Source organism: Lingula anatina, chromosome 8, assembly GCF_051362555.1.
Source record: "Lingula anatina isolate TDL-2025a chromosome 8, LinAna3.0, whole genome shotgun sequence".
NCBI lineage: Eukaryota > Metazoa > Brachiopoda > Lingulata > Lingulida > Lingulidae > Lingula > Lingula anatina.
The window spans coordinates 2,493,907-2,515,437 of record NC_141774.1 but is presented as its reverse complement, the minus strand read 5'-3'; the positions used below and the strand labels follow the sequence as shown (position 1 = coordinate 2,515,437).

The 21,531-nt window shown below is 40.1% G+C and overlaps 1 protein-coding gene across 1 annotated transcript; it reads left to right on the top strand.

Annotated features, from left to right (window-relative positions):
* The first annotated feature begins 504 nt into the window (after nucleotides 1-504).
* On the top strand, nucleotides 505-20,615 carry LOC106153882 (uncharacterized). Its single transcript, XM_087019420.1, has 20 exons — nucleotides 505-827; nucleotides 4,514-4,720; nucleotides 5,009-5,170; nucleotides 5,807-5,968; nucleotides 6,488-6,634; nucleotides 6,855-6,971; nucleotides 7,184-7,486; nucleotides 10,966-11,153; nucleotides 12,023-12,251; nucleotides 12,849-13,103; nucleotides 13,350-13,475; nucleotides 13,829-13,928; nucleotides 14,606-14,709; nucleotides 15,073-15,170; nucleotides 15,843-15,999; nucleotides 16,551-16,703; nucleotides 16,988-17,119; nucleotides 17,346-17,531; nucleotides 17,823-18,014; nucleotides 18,160-20,615. Exons 1-20 carry the CDS (start codon nucleotides 770-772, stop codon nucleotides 18,474-18,476), a joined length of 3,393 nt encoding a protein of 1,130 aa, XP_086875546.1. The 5' UTR covers nucleotides 505-769; the 3' UTR covers nucleotides 18,477-20,615.
* Nucleotides 20,616-21,531: the final 916 nt, after the last annotated feature.

The following is a 21,531-nucleotide window of genomic DNA, read 5'->3' as shown; positions in this document are numbered from 1 at the left end:
ATCGTAAGCTCGTAGGAGGTAGCATTATGGAAGATGGCAGTGCACAGTTCCTGTACGGGTATTGCTCGGTGGACTTGCGGTGATCGTGATAATGGTTTTACCCGATGTTGTTCTCCTTTCCTCCCACATTTGGCGGTTTTAGGAAATAAAGCAATAGTAAGGCTGCTTTAAACTTAGTTTAATTCACTTTTATTATTTTGATATTGTGCTCTCCCTGATTCTGAAAACAATGGCGAAAAAATGTAGGCAAACTAAGAGGTGAACTTCGATGTTTGGATAAACTTTGAACAGCGGGTTATTGCTAAATTTAGGCTGTCAATAACGACGTTCATTTGAGCTGGAATTGATCCTGCTGCAGGGCGTAACGAAGAAATATGTCCAATAAGACCAGAGGTTCAATTATTAAACAACAGAAGCAGGTGACCATACTTATTTATTTCCCTTCAGAGTTGTTTGAATCATGTAGTATGATCATTTGAAATTACCGAGAAAGAAAGTGAACAAAAGAGTTGTGGTCCCTAATTAGAGTGCGTCTTAGGTAGGGATATTTATGAATGCTACCAGTAAATATCGACTACAAACATATGCTCTATTGCACTTATCGATTTCAAATGTCCGTGTTGTCATAAAGGGTTTTGTTATCGTCTAATTAATCAGAGTCTCGGGTGTAAGTACTGGGAGTAGCGGAGGTCAGGGGCGCGTAGAACTGGACCCTTGTGATCGCGTTGGCTGACATTGACTAGTAGACGAGCTGAGAGCAGGATTCGCCATGGGTCTAAGACTAGACTTCGTCTGGCAGATCCTGATGTGTTTGGTGATCTTCAAAGGTATGTCTATTCACAACAAAGGGCGAGATAATCATTTTAATCATTTTAATGTTTGGATAATAACGTGGCGGGGATTCTCTCAAGTTAAACGTCGTGCAAGCCAGCTATCTTTGTTTCTACAGTAACAAGTCAAACAGGGAATCAGGTCAGACGCCAATTAATAGTACGTTTTTACTCACAAAACAAGGCAGTAAGAAATTGAATTATTTCTTCACACTTCCTACCCATGTGTTAAGATCTAGACTTATAATATTCTGTACATCAAGATGCTTAGAGAAGGCATTCTGTTATTTGGTATATATGTGGAACTGTGAGACGGACAAATGTTCTTAATTCTTAATTCCATTAATTAATTGAGGTTTTTCTGAGATAAACAAAAAAAAAACTAATTTATAAACGTTTAGAAATGTCAGTTATGCTATGCAAGCCACGTTTAAAAATGGGCATTGGACAACAAAACGATGGGAAATAGACATTTGATCTGGTGTTTTATGCTAAGTACAGAGTAGTACAGAGCGGTAGATAAGGCTAATCTTACACTCCTATGTGACTGACTGTTGTATTGTTAATCAGTCATCATGTTTATGTAAATTATTAAGGTGGAAACAGGAAGAGTAAGCTAACCTGTGCAGTGATGGAATAGATTTGGGGAATGTTGGCAAACATTGGAAGAAAAGTCTAAAAAAATGTGCCCAGTCCTCTATAGTTTCTCGGCGATATCACACTCCTCAACCTCTAGAAGAGCTGTTTATTCGTTTTGATCTTAATGCTGTCTGGTAATCAGTTGACGCTGTGAGTAAAATCCACTTCCGTCTCTACAGAAATGTATTTATGTAGCCAAATGTTAACAAGCACAACGAAGCTCTGTTTTTGCTCCAAAGTAAATAAGAAAAGTCCATATGATTGATAATTGTCATTTATTAATGACGAAGCTAATAAAATACGTAGTTACAAAACTGGGGAGATAATATAACATCTCCCCAACTATATAAGTGCCATAATATAAAATTAATAAAGTGTAATAAGTGTAACCAAATTAATGAAGAAAATTATAAGTAATAACAACAGCTTAAGGAGCAAAAAGTTGGCACAAATAAAAATAAAAAAGGCCAAATTATAAGAAATAACAACAGCTGTAAGAGCCAAAGGCTGGCATAAATGAAAATCAAAGGCTTCAACAAATGCAAAAAAAAAAAATATATATATATATATATATATATATATATATAAAGACAACACAAGGCAGGTGACAGGGGATGGCGGAGGGTGTAAAATTAAAATAAAGAAACGCAAGAAATTATAATACTGTGAAGCTGCTGAAATTGCGTGTACATATCATCGCAGCTAAAAGGCTGAATGACTTCTCGCTAATGCAGCTCGCAAGAAGTAGTTTCCTAAAACTCATATAAAATTAACTGTGTGCCTAGATACACAGCAGCTAAGACAATTTGACCCTGGACATCTGTTATCACCTTGCCTTGGTCAACTACTTAAGATCAAAATGTGCAGACACAAGACCTAAACCCAGACTACTTCCTATAAACAAAGCGTAGATGGATTACCAACAAAGCTATTACCACCACTAAAAACAAACCATTTCCTACATAAATACAATTAATTATCTTAATTGTAGTTTTATGTAGCCAAATGTTAACAAGCACAACGAAGCTCTGTTTTTGCTCCAAAGTAAATAAGAAAAGTCCATATGATTGATAATTGTCATTTATTAATGACGAAGCTAATAAAATACGTAGTTACAAAACTGGGGAGATAATATAACATCTCCCCAACTATATAAGTGCCATAATATAAAATTAATAAAGTGTAATAAGTGTAACCAAATTAATGAAGAAAATTATAAGTAATAACAACAGCTTAAGGAGCAAAAAGTTGGCACAAATAAAAATAAAAAAGGCCATAAGATGTGAGAGAAGCTCACATCCCCGCCACTGGGAAATACACCCAGAACAAGTAAACAACGGGGAAGTACACCCAAAACAAAGAGCATAACAACTCCAAAAATGCATGTAGCCTAGTCGACCAGAAACCCATAAAAACACGGCACCTGGTAATGCGGACACGGAAACAATATGAAGACAGAAACGTACAGATTACGGCATGTCAACGACAGCCGAAAATGTAAAAACAGCGGAATTCCTGGCCCGGTAAAAATATCAATATGAATAAAATAGCTACACACAAAGAGGAAAACAAAATTTTGAAGAATAACACGATAAAGTGACATCTAAACAAATTAATTAACAACTGCAGCACATGACAGACTATAAATCTGATTATTAGAACACGTGAATAAGGGGGAAATGAAGATAATATAAAATTACTGGCCTGTGTATGATCCAAGAACTTGAAGTTGAAGTCTCCCAAATAAAAGGAAACAGCCGTCGCCGAAACTTGATAACAAAACTGGTGGCTTGGAAAAACAGAATAATATCCGAAGAAAATACAGTCACCAAGTATCAAGAAACTGGCCATCCCCAAATCTTGAAATCACAAAAGTAGATGGCTGGTAACCAATGTAAAATTAAAATAAAGAAACGCAAGAAATTATAATACTGTGAAGCTGCTGAAATTGCGTGTACATATCATCGCAGCTAAAAGGCTGAATGACTTCTCGCTAATGCAGCTCGCAAGAAGTAGTTTCCTAAAACTCATATAAAATTAACTGTGTGCCTAGATACACAGCAGCTAAGACAATTTGACCCTGGACATCTGTTATCACCTTGCCTTGGTCAACTACTTAAGATCAAAATGTGCAGACACAAGACCTAAACCCAGACTACTTCCTATAAACAAAGCGTAGATGGATTACCAACAAAGCTATTACCACCACTAAAAACAAACCATTTCCTACATAAATACAATTAATTATCTTAATTGTAGTTTCTTTAAAACGCCAAGGACTTAACTTAGACTCCCTGAGATTAGCCCTGCAGATGGCGCTTTTTACTGACCTGCATATACTCTACGACAAGGCGGCCATGTGCAGGCCAGGCTTCAACTCACCGATCAATAAAGGGGGTGAACATACATGTACATCACTTTGGTCAATAATAAAACAATTTTCACCCACAGTCTGTGGTAAGCAATTTATCTTACACAAGTACATTTATCGCCGAATATTTTGTCTCGTTAGAAATATTTTTGTGTCAAAGGAATATTGTATATTTTTGGTTTTGGTTGACTTTTCCCTATTTTTAGGTGAACGTTGCTGAATTAAATTATTATGTTCTAAACGTTCCCCCTTTAACTTGCCAGGACAGCATTTATTGGGTTTCTTTGAAATCATTTTTTACGTCTGTGTGTGGTATTATGCCCTCTTCGTTGAGTAGTTGAGTCACACTGATATATCCCAGCAGATGAGTTCTATTGACAGCTCCGCCTTAGATGACCGTTGAAGCACAATATTGGGACTGGGGATGGGTAATGTTTGCCCCATAACTCTTCCCTGCTGCCAAGAAATAGTTTGCAAAGAATCCATAATGTGAGGCACGGGGTATGCTTAACACAGCATTGCTGCCATATTGGCGTCAGGGTTCCATGCTCCATCCACACTGTGCAGACTTCATGAAGCTGTGACACACGGGAGAGGGTATGTTGTATATTCTGTATGCCTGCCGTGTGACATAATGCTGTTTGGCATGATCGTCAATGTTTACCTATTACAGGCACAGCTGGGAGCCTCCTTGGGTTTTGGCCCTTCAACAGAGACACAGTCGAGGAGGACAGAAGCGGCCATGGCCAGAACGCGGTGCTCAGTAATGTCCGCACGTCTGGCATATTGAACAACTATCTCACCTGGTACTACAGCAACGCTCACCTCACCATACCAAACGGCGGAAGATATGTGATGACTGGATCATTTACTATTATAAGTTAGTATAGGACTACATGGGGCAATATATCTCCTTAATATTAATACCGTTGCAACTGTTGTAGCCTTTTGAATTGGACAAATATTGCCATTGTGTAGAGATCGTAACACAATTAAGGAATATATATAGAAAACATTATATTTCAAAAATGGAATTGACCATGCTAAACGTATTTTGCACTTTTATTTTCGTCTATTCCGTTTTAACAAGGAGTTACAACATTGTGCTTTACGATTAATGTTGCATATACATTTTAATCCAGATGTGTTCGATTTTCTTATAATTCAGTGGGGTTAAAGCCACGCCATTCGAGTTATGGCAATTCTGATAATGACGACTTTGTCATATTCCAATATGCCGGTGGGTTTGCTCTCTCTATCGACACAAAGAAATACGCCATCACTCCTGTGACGTCATCGGTATCCTGCCCGGTGCAACTGACGACATCAGGTGGGTAAAGAAACACTTTGAAAACCAATGACAGGTGATATATAAAACAACATCGATTGTTATCTAATAAAATAACGGCCAAACTATACGTCGCCGTTTTGTCGGTTCAAATGGTGACTTTTAACTACCTCACTTAGTTAAAAGGTACACAAATACCAGGCAATATGTCGTCACTTCACTCTGATTGTCCCCAATTGTTCATTTGCAGTTTTGCTTTTGACTGGTTTTCATAAGCATAAACCACCAAAAATAAACTACGTTATGCATGAACTCTGCTCACGGCTCATCATAAATGCGATAAAATATTATCCAAGTTACAAATGCACAGGATGTTTCTCATTCCATTTTACATCATGTCGATCTGGTAGACCCACATACAGGTAGACTTTGATAAATGACAACTGGCATAGTATTTCTAAATTTATTTTGCAATATTAAAATATTTCTAATTTATCACTGCACTTTTCAACTTTGATTTACTGATACGTTTTTCATCCTTACAAATGTATGAAAACTTGCAATATGAAGCCGTAAAATTACATGCGCTACAAAAAGTACACGATTTACCGCAATATATAGTGTTCTGTGTATTAGAAGCAGCATGGACAAGCGTTGGTAAATGTACATTCATTTCAGGAAATACTGCAATCTTTACCTCGGATTCCTGGTTAGTTGTGACCTACGACGCGCCGTCCCAGACCATGAAGTTGCATTACGGCGCCAGTACTTCCTCTTACAACACGGCGACATTTACCTCCATTGTGGGACCGTTCGAAATGTCCGGAGACATTGTTCTTGGTAATGGCGAATTTAAAAAGTTTTGTTGACACCAACTATTAAGTAAAAGTGCATGAAAGTATCCAAATATCAAAAACCCTCATTCCTCGTGACGTATATATCATTTGCTGTCTAAGTATGTCTGGCAGTGAACATGCCTCAGTGCAGGTTTGTACACTACATGCAAATGAAGGCAGTTCAGCAGTGGTTGACCTGACGTCAGAACAGCCTGGCAAACTGTGCAGGTTCCCGTACATCAGCTTTGCCGGTGTTTGTCTGGGCGACAGTTAAACTGGTGTGGTATCCATTTAATAATGTGAATACCCAATGTTTCAAACATACAGATATAATATAATACTTCTGGTTGATCGCCTTAGTTATGTCTCAGACTTGAAATATAACAATGGACTAAAATCTGCACTAAAACTGACATTTATATGCATTTTATATGTAGAAAGATAATCATGCTTTTGGATGTTTTGCATAGTTCCTGAAGCTTACTGTCCTCAAGCCCATAACTGATACCTTTATTGTTCTCAGGAAGGCAATATTCTGGGGGTTGCAGTGAGATTCCTTCCAATCACCGATTTGAGGGATATTTGAGGTGCCTTTATTTGTTTGATACGAAGCTAAACATGCCCGACTTGACAACAGCCATGGAACAATGCTCCAGTGGAGACTACACGGGTGAGTTTTCTCTCTCTCTCTCTCTCTCTCAAATGATTGTGCCTATGTTTTACTACGTAGAATACATATATTAAAAACATACATTTTCATTTAGACATTCTATTTCGATATGGTCAAAATAACGTCAACTTAAATTTACCCTTAAAGTCACATTTCATCTGTGCATGCGTCGTTGACATGATAAACTGATCACTATAGTAACACTATATAATCATGTCAGACCCGGAAGACCAGTGTGCCAGTGGACCATGCCAAAATGGCGGGACCTGCACAGACGGACTGTTTTCGTATTCCTGTACTTGCGTCTCTGGATTTAGCGGGAGCAGCTGTGAAATCGGTTGGTAAATTGCTCTCATTTTAAGACACTTTTAACGTCTGACATATTACTTGATTGACCTCCGTGTTTTTAATTAATTCAGGTGTTTACGGAAATACACTGCACGTTACTCATTTCATCCATTTTATTCATGCATATATGTACTTATGGATCAACTCAACCAAGCTGCAGAATTGGTATTTGCTTCAACACAATTGTTATCATTTCTGCAGTTTTAGTCGTGCCAACTACGCAGGCACCAACGACTCAAGCACCGACTACGCAGGCACCAACGACACAAGCACCGACTACGCAGGCACCAACGACACAAGCACCGACTACCCAAGCACCAACGACACAAGCACCGACTACGCAGGCACCAACGACTCAAGCACCGACTACGCAGGCACCAACGACACAAGCACCGACTACGCAGGCACCAACGACTCAAGCAGCTACTACCCAGGCACCAACGACTCAAGCAGCGACTACGCAGGCACCAACGACTACCCATGAATCCACCACCAGTGATCCAAGTAAGTTGATGTTGCATTTCTCACTTATTGAAGGGTTGCATTGGTGAGGTAATGCCCATGCATATGCCCGAATTTACAATTGACAGCAGCACTGCCGTTTTAGTGTACTCCGTATTTCGATAACGGTTCAAACCAAAACAAAATCGAGGCCACTCTCCTTTATCGCTATTTGCCATTCCTGACGAAGATAGCCGTGATAATGAGTGAAGGCTTGCCGCACAGCCTAGGTAGAAAAAACGATAACCTGTTATCCTGGTGATGGCGATCAAACCCCTGTTGTTGTTTGAAAAAACCGTCGCTGCTGACATCAAAACAAGCCACGACCCCTGAGTAACGAGGGGATATTAGAAGTTTAGAAGTTGTGTTGATAGACAGTTTATGTGTGAAGTGTTTGTAATCGTTTATCCCATCAATAACAACACAATAATAATATTATGTTATTGTTGACCAGAATTCGTGTTCCTTTGACATAGGAAAAAATGACTTGACTACAGATAGCGCTTTGAAAATAGATGGCAGTTATGTCTATATCGTTTATAACAAGTTTCCATTTAATCTAGTTTCAGCAGACATCACGGTTAGCACGTTCTATAAATATAATGCTGTAAGATCCACTTCCTTGAAATGATACCTTTGAACTAACATTGGTCTGTAACAGAAGTTCTCTAATCGCTAATTGAAATGATACCTTTGAACTAACATTGGTCTATAGCAGAAGTTCTCTAATCGCTAATTGAAATGGTGCCCAATATTCGTCACTTATTGTGGATGTCATTAAGCAGCCGTTAATGAACATATCGTAAATTTATTTACTGCTTTAGTAAAATAGTGATCAACTTCTCTTTTAATTCGACCTTTTACTCGGCTGGCAGGCGTTTATGTATACAGTATACAGGGCCGTAGCCTGAGCAAAATGCCAGGGGGGGCAGTAAGCGGAAACAAGGGGGCGAAGCCCCCGAGGGGGGAGGGTGTGGGAGGGGGTGTCTCCCTCCCATGGTGTGGAAAAATTTTTTAAACTGTATGTATAATACTGCATTCTGGTGCATTTTAACTGGTATTTATTGCTCAATCAGAAGTCAGAAATTGTGGGTTCATTTTGCCATAAGTACAGTTATTTTTTCAACACAACATGCCAACTGGACTTTTCGGCATGAACTGAGTTGGCTAAAACAGTACACCTTTGTAAACAGATTGTTGAATGATTGTCTAGTGGCCATGACTGTATTTTCTCACAGAATTGATACCAACTTTGCAATTATTTTTTTTTTTACCTTTGCGATTATTTATTATTATTATTATTTTTTTTTTTTTTGCACCTCAAATCCCAGGGGGGGCAGCTGCCCCCCCTGCCCCCCCGGAGGCTACGGCCCTGGTATATGCGTCTTGAGAAATAACATCGTCTTTCATGTTTCTTCGTAGTTACGCCTGGAGGTGAAATGTTCGGACAGAGATCAAAAGAAAGAAAATGGTTCAATAAAAATAATAAAGAAACATATGATTTACAGAACATTTCTGAAAACTAATTTGGTAATATTTGTTTGATAAATCAAAGATTGTTCGATTAGGAATACACACAATAATACTCTCATAAGCATTTAGACAAATGCGGATATTGTCGTTTATTTGATCAACGTATATCATTGTCCTGCAATCATTGTGGAAATGGGGATTATACAATAGCCAAAAGGAATGCCAATTATTGACAGTACTCAGTAATAGTGTGGAATCATGAAGATTGTTCTAAGTAAATTTGGCAACAACACGAGGCTTTTATGCCTTGACTGTGCAGAATAGTGATTGTTTGCAGAACAATCAAGTTGTAAATAATATATGAGTCTTAGGCCATGTCGTTGTTCTGGGGGGGTCTGTTAGGGTTATCGGCAAAGCAGGGTTGTTGGCATGCAACTGATGAAGGTATAATGCCCGCACGTAACTACGGTTACTATATATATATATATATATATATATATATATATATATATATATATATAATTGATCCTATTATATATATATATATAGATATACTGGTCCTCCGCTGCTCTCCGTCAACAGGTGTCTAACAGTCACAGTGTATGTACATGTATGTATGCTGTGTTCAGAGTAGAAGTTATCGTATTAACAGGATCGATCTATCACAGCGTGGATTCTTGTTTACAAATGCGCTTGTGATTTTTAGTACCTGGGTAAATTTGGGAAACATTTTTTGGTCCATGATGTTATTCATGTTGTTATGAGAGGGGGCGTGCCAGACAAATTACCATTGACAGCACCTTAGAGAGAAGATAGATCGATCCTGCCAGTACGATAGTATGGTAGTACGGTATTCAGAACACAGCCTATCTCGGTGGCACGAGCTCATCCTATCGACTTCTTGTCGGCTGTCTATGATGGTAGACTTATCAGTACTTACCCCATGTAGAAGTTCCTATCAGCGGTTGTGTTGATTTATCTTGAAAATGGAATCTATCTGAAATCATTGAGCGCACACTGATCAGTGTGGAATACAAACACAGTACATGCATATACATGAAATAGCTTCTCCGTGCTTTTTCTAACAGTCCACTTTTTAACTATAAAACAGCTGTCTCACCTTCGCCAGATTTTGATATAAAATATTAATATCAAAAGAACAAAAACAATATATACATGTATATACACCCCCGACGTAAAGTTTCAACAACCCTTGTATAAAATGGTCTGCGTATCAAACATCTTTGAGAGCATTCACATCGAGAAGAGCCGAGGTCTAGCAAGGCCGAGACCTACATGAAAGGAAGACCACATAATCCTTTAATGGTCTCTGTGCCTCTCACACGGCTCCCCACGCGTCGTCCCTCGACCGGTTGAATTGAGCCGAGATTTAATCAGTGTGCCGGGGGCCTGCAGGGACGACGCGCGGGGAGGCGTGTGAGAGGCGGAGAGACCATTAAAGGATTACGCGGTTTTTCCTTTTATGTAAGTCCGCCATATTTAGATTTCGGCCTTGCTAGACCTCGGCTCTTCATGATGTGAATGCTCTCTTTAAGATTAAAGCCTAGATTACATTTGCACTCGCGCCGCGTGATGAAATTGTCCTTACGATTTTCTTTTTTAAAATTGTAAGAGCTACGGGCTACGTCGAGTATGTCTACATTACATAGCCTTTAATCCGTAAGATTCCGTGCTATTTCGCACGGCCACCGTCTACCTCCGCTCAGACGCCGTACGAAAAGGGTATCGCGGGCAGTATACGTGTACCGTCCGGGCATCGCATTTCAAATGTAATCCAGGCTTTAGTAGTGCGTGCACTAGAGTCGACACTTGGCCGCTAAATCCAGTGGACTCAGACTACATGTGTACCACGTGGAATGACACTAAGCCAGGGGGTCAGTCTAGAACGCATCAAATGATAAACAAACCGAATGATGGTTTTTATTTCGGTTGAATAAACGATATTATTTATTCAATAAATATTTCAACACAATTGTTATATTTCACAGATTTACCCACCTCAGACGACACCGTCTGTCCGAGCGGCTGGTCATTTGGACGCCAGGGCAGTTGTTATCAGTTGCTATTTGACCGTGCTGACCATTACGACTACAGAAAGGGCTGCACTGCCCTAGGGGGTTACCTGGCAGTGGTCAGCTCTCAGGAGGAGCAAGAGCATGTCGTGAAAATCATGAAGGTACGCCACTGCCCTGTGTCCACGATTATTGGCCATTCCAGTTTTATATTAAGTTTTCAACAATTATGACCACCAGCTGTCACCAACGTGGAGGTTTTTAGAGTGTTAATATGACACTTAGTGTTTCCGTCACCAGTCACAACTGTTGTTAAATTCACTTTTACTAAGGAGGAACAGTCGTGTGCATGCAAGCACATGCACGCACACACACACTGCAGCACATGTATGTTATACTAGATCTATCGTACATAAATACACAGAAGTGGTGACGTTCTTAAACGTTACTGTTACATTTTTTGCGATATTTTTATTTTATCAGTCCTTATATATATTTACATGTACGCAAACAAACACAGGTGTATGATGTAAAATGCAGGGCCGTAGCCTCCGGGGGGGCAGGGGGGGCAGCTGCCCCCCCCTGGGATTTGAGGTGCAAAAAAAAAAAATAATAATAATAATAAATAATCGCAAAGGTAAAAAAAAAAATAATTGCAAAGTTGGTATCAATTCTGTGAGAAAATACAGTCATGGCCACTAGACAATCATTCAACAATCTGTTTACAAAGGTGTACTGTTTTAGCCAACTCAGTTCATGCCGAAAAGTCCAGTTGGCATGTTGTGTTGAAAAAATAACTGTACTTATGGCAAAATGAACCCACAATTTCTGACTTCTGATTGAGCAATAAATACCAGTTAAAATGCACCAGAATGCAGTATTATACATACAGTTTAAAAAATTTTTCCACACCATGGGAGGGAGACACCCCCTCCCACACCCTCCCCCCTCGGGGGCTTCGCCCCCTTGTTTCCGCTTACTGCCCCCCCTGGCATTTTGCTCAGGCTACGGCCCTGAAATGTATCATTTTCAGTCTAATACATCAACGGTTGACGTGATATCAGGGATGTTCGACCCATCCTATAGCATGGTATATACCGGAGAAGACGGCTCTTTTCTGTCCTACTCCGCCTGGGATGCCGGCAACCCGGACACCAGTGGGCTGAAGACACGGGTGCTGTTTAAGAAGACCGCAAACTTCAGCTGGATCAATGCAGAGATTAGCGGTGGTCCTAACGGAGCTCTGTGTGAGACCAACTACGGTATGTGTTACCTTGTATATTCTCTCGCGAGGATTTTAGGCACACCATTATTGTTGTCTTGATTTTCGAGGCACGTTTGATTTTTACTGTAATCAATTATTCTATCCAAAATTCATAAAATTTAATTTTCGTATGCAAAACAGCAAATTTTGTGCAACTATTTCGAGACACAAGTGCCAGTGATTTCTCTCCCTCCTCCCTTTTCCCGTCTGTCTTTGTCAACTTTCCAACGTTTAGTCCTTTGTAGATAGAAATTCACTTCTCTGGGTTTTGTTTGTGATCGAGTGTCAAACAGTCCTATGTACGCAGTATGGTGGCCACGTATTTGTTTAACTCTTCAGACGTCTGTATATGTAGGTAAATTAATGCCAAGGCTTCAATTATCTTTGAAATAAAAATACATATTGTGTTGTATATTTGATATCTGGGTATTACACAAACGGAGTTGCGAGATACCAATATTGTGACTGATGAATGGTTCCAAAAGGGGAGATATAGCCAGCACATATCACCTGCATGTATTAATGCTGTCGTATGTACAAAAGAAATGGCTTCGAATGTCATCATTGTAACCACGCCTTATGTCTGTTATTCTAGGATTTGACGGCTGTTACAACAATCCTACGACGCACGTTGCCAAGATCTCGCATTCTCGGCTCATGAACAGTCTCCAGTGTATAGAGTACTGCCGTGGTCAGGACGTCCCCATGGCTGCAGTGTCCGAGGCAGACTGTTACTGTGTGGTCAGTCAACCCACTGGGAGGCAGTCCCCCAGTGACTGTCACCTCGGCTGTCCTTGCAACCCGGTCCAGCATTGTGGTGGAGCCGATAAGGCCAATGTGTACTATGTCGGTTAGTAAGTCTAACACGTTTTTTTTTTTGTTTTTGTTTTTGTTTTTTTTTTTTGTTCCTGTGTCCTTCGTTGTCCACACAGTCAAGCTTAGCGACTAAAACGACTCTAATTAAATAATGATACAAATGACACTCACAACACTCCAAATTTTACTTTGACTCAATGTAACTTGAAAAAATGTTACTAAGTGTGGCTGAATTCCGGTTCATACAGTTTGCTTACTTATATATCTGGTCACTGTGCAGGGTACTACTACAGCCGCGCTGTGTCCTGCAGGCACCTGGCAGACCAAGGGGTGCTGTTACCGGGCACATACTGGGTGCAGGAACAGGCGGGCCAAACATCGAGGAAAGTGCACTGCAATAATAACGGTAATTAGCGTGTAGTATGATCTAATATACGTGGTTTTTAATCGAATAATATTTCGTTTTAGATAATTTACATTATGACCTTACATTGGCAAACTTGAGGTTTGATAAATCATAAGATTGGCCGATGGACGCTGAATCTTAGCCCGACCAGAGATAAAATACAAATAAATCAGACGACAACAATGTTAGATTACGGCTATGTTGCAACTTTAGCTGTTACTTGAAGGATATTGACATTCAGGTACTAAATTATTTTATAAATCAATTATAGAATTGCTTTGGGTCAAAACGTTGTTAGGAAGACCCTTGATAAGTGATGTAATCATGTCATATCATTTACAATAACGTTGTAGGTCCGTGCCATAAACCACTGCTGCACTCTTATGAGAACACTTTAACAATTACGACATCTTCGAACTCCAGTGACGGCAACTATACAGCAAACAATGTGTTGTAAGTTACAGTGCCTTTAGTTCACTATTTATATGGTTTATCATGATTCCGTTATGATTTACATGGTTCAATTGTTATTTTTAACATGGTTTATTACGGTTCTGATATAATTAACATGGAATGTTATGGTTTTGTTAATATTAACATGGTTTATTATGATTCCGTAATTATTTACATGGTTTATTGTGGTTCTGTTACTATAAACATTGTTTTGCTATTGTTTTATTATTATTTACATGGTTTGTTATGGTTTATTATGGTTCTGTTATATTTTACGTATCTTATAATGGTTTTGTTTGATAACATGACTTGTTTGTTATTATCTTAATGGTTTATTGCGTAAATAAGAGAACTCAAATTGCAAAATTCTGTTGGTTTGCTGCATAAAGTGATTGGTTTAGTTAAACATCTATTCTGGACCTTTTGTCAAATCAGCGGAGCCTGTGTGACAGGAATGGTAGTCTGGGTTTACATCTGATTAGTACAGATTAGGGATAGCCTGGGGTCAGTCCATGTACAAATGGGGCAAATGTCTCCTGCATAAAGTAGTGTGAAACTGACTGCGGTTTCTAGCGGACTACCATTCCTGTCATACCGTTCGATTTCTACACCGCAACATTTGGATACCCGGTGCCATATTGATCATTAGTGAGCCCAGACTTGACTGTCTATTCCAGCCTCTACGGCCTGTTTGGTGTCGGCTTTGAGACGGGAGATTCCAACCCCTGGATCCAAGTGTCCTTCAGCGAACTCTTCATATTTACCGGCGTCGCGACTCAAGGTATAATGCAACTTTTATTGCCTCGATGTAAAGTTTCTGGTTGGAATTTGTTGAGGCCATCACAATGATAAAGCTGCAATATCAGTGGGCGTCGTGTGAGGGAAAACGTTAAGATAACGCATTAGCGCCCCGATAATTTGCCATATATTAAGAAAGCCACTTCTCTGGTAACTATGTTGTTGTTATTATTGTTGTCAAAAATTTGGATAAATAGACATACATGTAACATGAGGGTCAGATAAAATACATCATTAAAAATGAAAAGATATTGATAGAATCAAGATCAAAATAAAATGCCGTTATAGTAATTAAATAAACAAATCAAGGACTTTTTAAAATGTGATGGTTAATGTATAATAACAGGTGCCAAGGATGTCGACAATATACAGTGGGTTGGAGGCTACACCATCGACTATAGCGAAGACGGCATGAACTGGACACATTACGACAACGGGAGTCAGGTAAAATTATTCTTAGAGGGTCCCTTGGGTCAGTGAAAGAAGGTATACATGGTATATATCGGCAGGGTCAGTGAAAGAAGGTATACATGGTATATGTCGGCAGGGTCAGTGGAAGAGGGTATACATGGTATATGTCGGCAGGGTCAGTGGAAGAGGGTATACATGGTATATATGTCGGCAGGGTCAGTGGAAGAAGGTATACATGGTATATATCGGCAGGGTCAGTGGAAGAGGGTATACATGGTATATATGTCGGCAGGGTCAGTAGAAGAAGGTATACATGATATATATCGGCAGGGTCAGTGGAAGAGGGTATACATGGTATATGTCGGCAGGGTCAGTGGAAGAGGGTATACATGGTATATGTCGGCAGGGTCAGTGGAAGAGGGTATACATGGTATATGTCGGCAGGGTCAGTGGAAGAGGGTATACATGGTATATATGTCGGCAGGGTCAGTGGAAGAGGGTATACATGGTATATGTCGGCAGGGGCCGTGGGAACTTAAAGCATATTCCATCACGCAAAATGAAGCAAAGGAAAAAAATCCGTTACTTTAGAACCATATAATGTGATTTTTGGATATAATTATCGTGTGCAGTCACTATAAAACAGGTAGCTTTTTAGCAACAAAACAGACGCTGTTAATATTTATGTATATTTATGTTGTACAGTTAGAGGGCAACACTCATTTCAACGAAGTGGTCCTGAGTACATTCAAGTTCCCGCTCCTGGCCCGTCACGTCCGCCTGTCTCCCAACACCTCCACCTGTCACAACAACTGCAGTCTGCGCATGGAGTTGTACGGGTGCAAGTACGGGGCTTTTGACCGTAAGTACTGACTGATTGAATATTTGATAATTGTACCGGAGGACCGGTAATACCGTATACACTAATCTCACTCGACCAGATATTCAGAATCATTCTGGAAAATACTTTCCTAATAGATTCAAACCGGGACGTTTTCAACCTTACTGAAATCTTTGCATACCTGAAGGTTCAATATAGTGTACATAGTTTCCTTTTTAACTCAACACGAACCCGATATTTAGTCTTTCTGTGCCATGTACCCTGAATGAACCAGGTAAAATATGGACAGGCTGACCAGCACGCCCAGCTAGAAGACCATACAGTAGATGGGGTCAAAGTGGGAGACATGAAGCTCACACTGTCAGTTAATGGGCTGGCAGAAGGTGTGGCAGAATATGGTACTTCCCCCGTGTGACCACCAGCTGGGTGAACTGGTCGGGGTGTCCCTAGGGGAAATAATAGACATCTTCAGAAACCCTGATGATCAGTTGATTACAGTCCTTTTAACTTTCTCTCATAAACTGCCATGTAGGACTCCTATGTTTCTACCTATCAATTATTTTCCTGGACAGATGACGCCAGTTACGTAGGCTGTATAATAGAGACCAGGAATCCAAACCTAACACCCGTCATGGAGCGGAATATGTCAACAAACTGCTCCACACCTTCTGCCTGCGTGGACTTGTGTAGGGACAATGGTTATCTATATGCTGGACTCAGTGAGGGTAAGGCACAATAAAACCACACCAAAACCAAATAAAAAAACAAAACATGTTCTCCATCTCGCTGTGGCCTAGCTGGCCAATGGGTTGTTTAATGACAAACACCCCAGTAGAGTTCTTCACTGCTTCTAAACCTGCAGAGATATGTAGACTTAAATAGAACCATAAATTGAACAGAATGAAAATTCCTATGTGCTTGTACGGTAGTTTTAAATGCACAAAATAGGTACATTGATAGGTAGGTTTATCGACAATGACGGTTGAATTTAATTGTATTTTGTTCACAGACAACTTTTCCTGTTCCAACGACGTGGATAGATACGGTCGTGCACCGGACGCACAGTGTGACACAAGGTGTTCTGGCGATGCCAGCGCCCTCTGTGGCGGAGACCACCGCTATTCTGTATGGAGGACGTGGGGTAAGATGATGGACTGGGTGACGCACAAACACGAAGTTTCCCAAACAAAAGATTTCTGTAGAAATGGTCAGAAATTCTTATTGAATTCTTTATTACAGCATGTTTTAGATATTCATAAAAATAGTGTCTGTCAATTGTTAACATGTAGTTAACAATAGTAAGAGTAAAAATAAAAATATAATACAATGAAATACCAAATCTCACTCTTTCTTTTGTGCTGTAACAGAAGTACGTTGCCCTGCAGTGCCCTCTGTTGGCAATACCTCGGCCTCCAGTGTGAACAGGGACCACAATGCCCGGATCACGTACAGTTGCCTTCCAGGCTTTCAGTGGCCAGCGGGAACACTGGAGGAACACAAATCCATCACATGTCAAGTCAATAAATGGACAGCCACGCCCCCTGCTTGTGAAGGTAAGGAATTGAAGCACTCAGAAAATATATCACAGGTTTTTATAATCGACGTTTATTAAATACGACGAACCACCATTGCATTATACGATCGCCTTCATAGCATAACATATAAGATAAATTCTCACAATTCATAAACGTAATAATTAATAAAGACTTGAATAACTCCACCCACCATAATTAAATTATAAAATGTTGCCCAATATTTATATATATATATACAGGTTTGAGGAGATATTGCTTTTTTAAATTATGCGCATTTATTTGTTGTATAATATTACCATATTCTGGCAGCTGTGCAATGCACTGGGAACCCAGTGGCAGTCTCCAATGCCACCGTGACGCAGTCTGGCCACAGATACCTAGATGTCGCCACGTACACGTGTATAGGGAACCACGCCTTCCAGGATGGAACTTCCACGAAACAAGCTTTTTGCTTGAGCAGCGGGCAGTGGGATAACACTAGCGTACCATCTGCCTGCGTTCGTAAGTAGATTTAGAGTGCAGGGGAATGGTGATATTTTGCTAATAATAACGCGATAATAACAATAAGCAATCAATATTGAATTAACCTTATGTCTACCACCACATGTAGTACTTGGTGAAGATAATTTGTTTTCCTATTTACCAGTTCATCAATGCCCGGCGGTGTCCACCAGCCTTTCTCACACCACGGTCAATTCGAATGACCACGGGGCGGGGGCGGCGGTGAGGTACGAGTGTTTTCAAAACGCCACCTTCAGTGACGGCAGCTCCGTGAGGACACGTCGTTGCCTCGTGTCCGGACAGTGGGACAGTACGGAGGAGGCGTGTGGTAAGGGTTACTGTGAGTTGCCATCGCACCAGTTTGGTGGGTGGGCTAAGGTGTGTTTACATATTGCAAATGAAATCGACACTTCGCAACTTGAGCCAGGCGGCATGTATCAGGTAAGCTCATCCTACATGTAGGAGGTAAACCAAAATCGAAATCCACTGGTGCCGAAAACAGAGCAGGTCACACTGACGTGGTCTGGGTTTAGCATGAACTTCATCTTCAACTTCACCTACCAGTAGACGGTCGTTCCTACTGTAGGTAAGATCAGGTAAGTAGCTAATCTCCGTTGCCATCAATCGTCAATGGATAGGGGGCAGAGAGTGGACAGTGCAACACGTACTACACAGCCGACAGTAAACTCAAAACTAGTTTAACGAAACTGTAAAAGTTTGTATTGATTGTGATAAAACTCTCTTCAATTAACACCAGATCGTTTCAGTAAGTTTGCATGTGTTGTTTCGTTCTGTATTGATACATGTATGTCTATATTCAATCTCGCCATAATCAAAGAAAAATACATATCAGTGCCCAGCTGCAGGACATCAACAAAAAGGTAGGAACATTTCCTAAATCCATTAACTCAAGCTATACAGATCCATTTAATTACAGATGTTAATTTTCTAATTGTCATTTTTTCCTTTTCATTATTCTTTCTTTTATACTTTAGTTTGTTACTGGTGTCTGAGGTGTGGGTGTTTTATATTAACAACAACTCAACGAGTGGGATGCGAGAGAGAGAGAGAGAGAGAGAGAGGACGAATCATTGAGTTTTTTACTATAGCTGTGCGATTTTGTGCATTTAAAAACAGTTGCTTGCATGATAGCAGGACCCAGGCAAAAAAAAATGGCAGTTGGTCTAAAGCCTTAGTTCTCGTTTACTCCAACCCAGCACAGACCTTAAGGAGTCAAATAGTAGTCGTAAATATTCATCTAAACTTACAATGGGGGTCCAGGGAGGACACGGCGGGGACGCACTCTTCTCTTAGCTGTAAATATAAACCCCTTCCTCCTTCACCACTTTCAAAGAAAGTGCAAAGCAGTTTAACGAGCGACATGTGCCGTACATGTTATCGTAAAATCTCGTCATTAGTTTACTATTCAAAAAATCATCCCCCCCTTAGGTGCCGCGCTCAACAAAGTGGTGACTGTAGCAAGTAAGGGGGGCGTGTTCAAACACGTTCCCTCAGATCCAACAAGGCTTTCTTTATGGTGACAGAAAGCGTTTATTCCCACCGATTGAACGGGGCCCAATTACGTCTCAGTTACAGTAGGTTCATATCTTGAACAATATGAATATCACTTACAGGTATATAAAACAGGTTTTTTGTCAAGCTGTGAGCCATCTGGCATTATATTTGTAAAATTATGACGTTGCATATGTAGCTAAGCTTTTGGCGCTTGTTCTAGAACCGACCAAAATTGTCTAACTGGGCTACATGTAACAAGCTCTTATGTGAGGAACCTGAGGGTCCGTGTAACAGAGAGGCCACCCTCCATTTTACTATACAGGTTAGGGTTAGCATAACCTAAGTGGGTCAAAATCTTAGGCCAGGCTTACAGTGCAAAGTTATAGGAACCGGACTCTCTATCATGGGGGGACTGTCTGACACGGCTACTCATACAGGTGGCAGTATCAATAGCCCGAATGGACATACCCCCCTGTACCTGTCTTAGTCGTTGGTCTGTTCAAAGTCACACATAGGGAGATCTTCAAAACATGTCGCTAGTCAGATGACCATTGTTATGGAAACACAATATACCATGATGCAGTCACCGGACAGCTTGGACTTGTTATGGAAACACAATATACCAACCAGGATACTGCGTGTCACGTCACACCCACACTGTGGAAATCAGTGTTCATATCCTCACTGTTCAAATGTACATGTTGATAAATCAACATTAACACTGCTGGCCATAGATCATCACAGTGGACTGATGTGAACTGAGTATGAAGAAGAAATTGATTTGATTTGCCGATACAAACTATACTCGCAGTTTGTAAGGGCTATGGACATTAAATGCGAGAAAATATGCAATTTTGTGACTATTTTCAGCTTAAACCATGTTTTATGTACTTGACATGTACTGACTCGGTGTTTTTATCAACTTGTCACTGCAAAAAATATCGCTGAGGTCCATGTTAATTTTTTATTTATGAGAACAAAACTACTGCTATTATATGTTTGTTGGCAATGTTTTGAATAAATCCAAATAATAAAGGACATTTCAATATATGAATTTGCTGAGTAAAATAGATACAAATTAGTTTTAAAAAAAGAGTTGTTGTTGTTCTATTTCCACTGTTGTGTTTGAGAGCAAGTCTGGGGGTTGTATAGCAGTTACATTCAAAGTGAAGGCGGTGGTATATATAAGCAATCTATGTTTCAAGTACTGTGCGTTTGAACGATTGCCCATCTTTTGTTTCGATTAGTTTCAATAGAAAAATATATATTAAACGCGTTTTAAGATGGCTCTAAACCAAACTGATTGCCACGTGTTTCAGTACAAACCACCGTGACTATCGTGACTACAGTCTCTCATTTTTTGATACGACGAAAGTCATTTGTGTTTTTAACATCATGGTATAACTAAAAGAACGTGAATTAATGGTCAAATCCACCCTTATCCAGAGCCTACAGAGAACAGAGGCCGAGGCCAGCCTTACCTGCAGGTCATGGGTCAACCAGGACAGTAATTCAGCGGTGGATGGTGTAGAACTAATTGATAACCAAAACGTAAATGGCAACCTGACATTTATACGAGTACCCCAACATGTTCATTTTTGTAATTTTCAATTAATCACTACGTTTAAATCCTCCAATTATTAAAATATATAAAAAAGAAGTTGAAATAATGGATCTTATATAAGGCCCCTATTTCACACAGACCACGAATCCCACGAATCGCCAGGAATTGACAAATTCTAGGATTCGTGAGGATTCGTGAGATTTTGCCAATTTTCTGGTCTTATTCGACACGCTCACGATTCACTTACGATACAGGTACGATAGTGTTACGAATATTCGTGGGATTCGGCTGGAATCGTGAGATTTTGCCAATTTTCTGGTCTAATTCGACACGCTCTACGATTCAGTTACGATACAGGTGCAATAGTGTTACGAATATTCGTGGGATTCGCCTGGAATCGCATGAATATTGTCCAGAAATTCACTACGATTTTTTCGA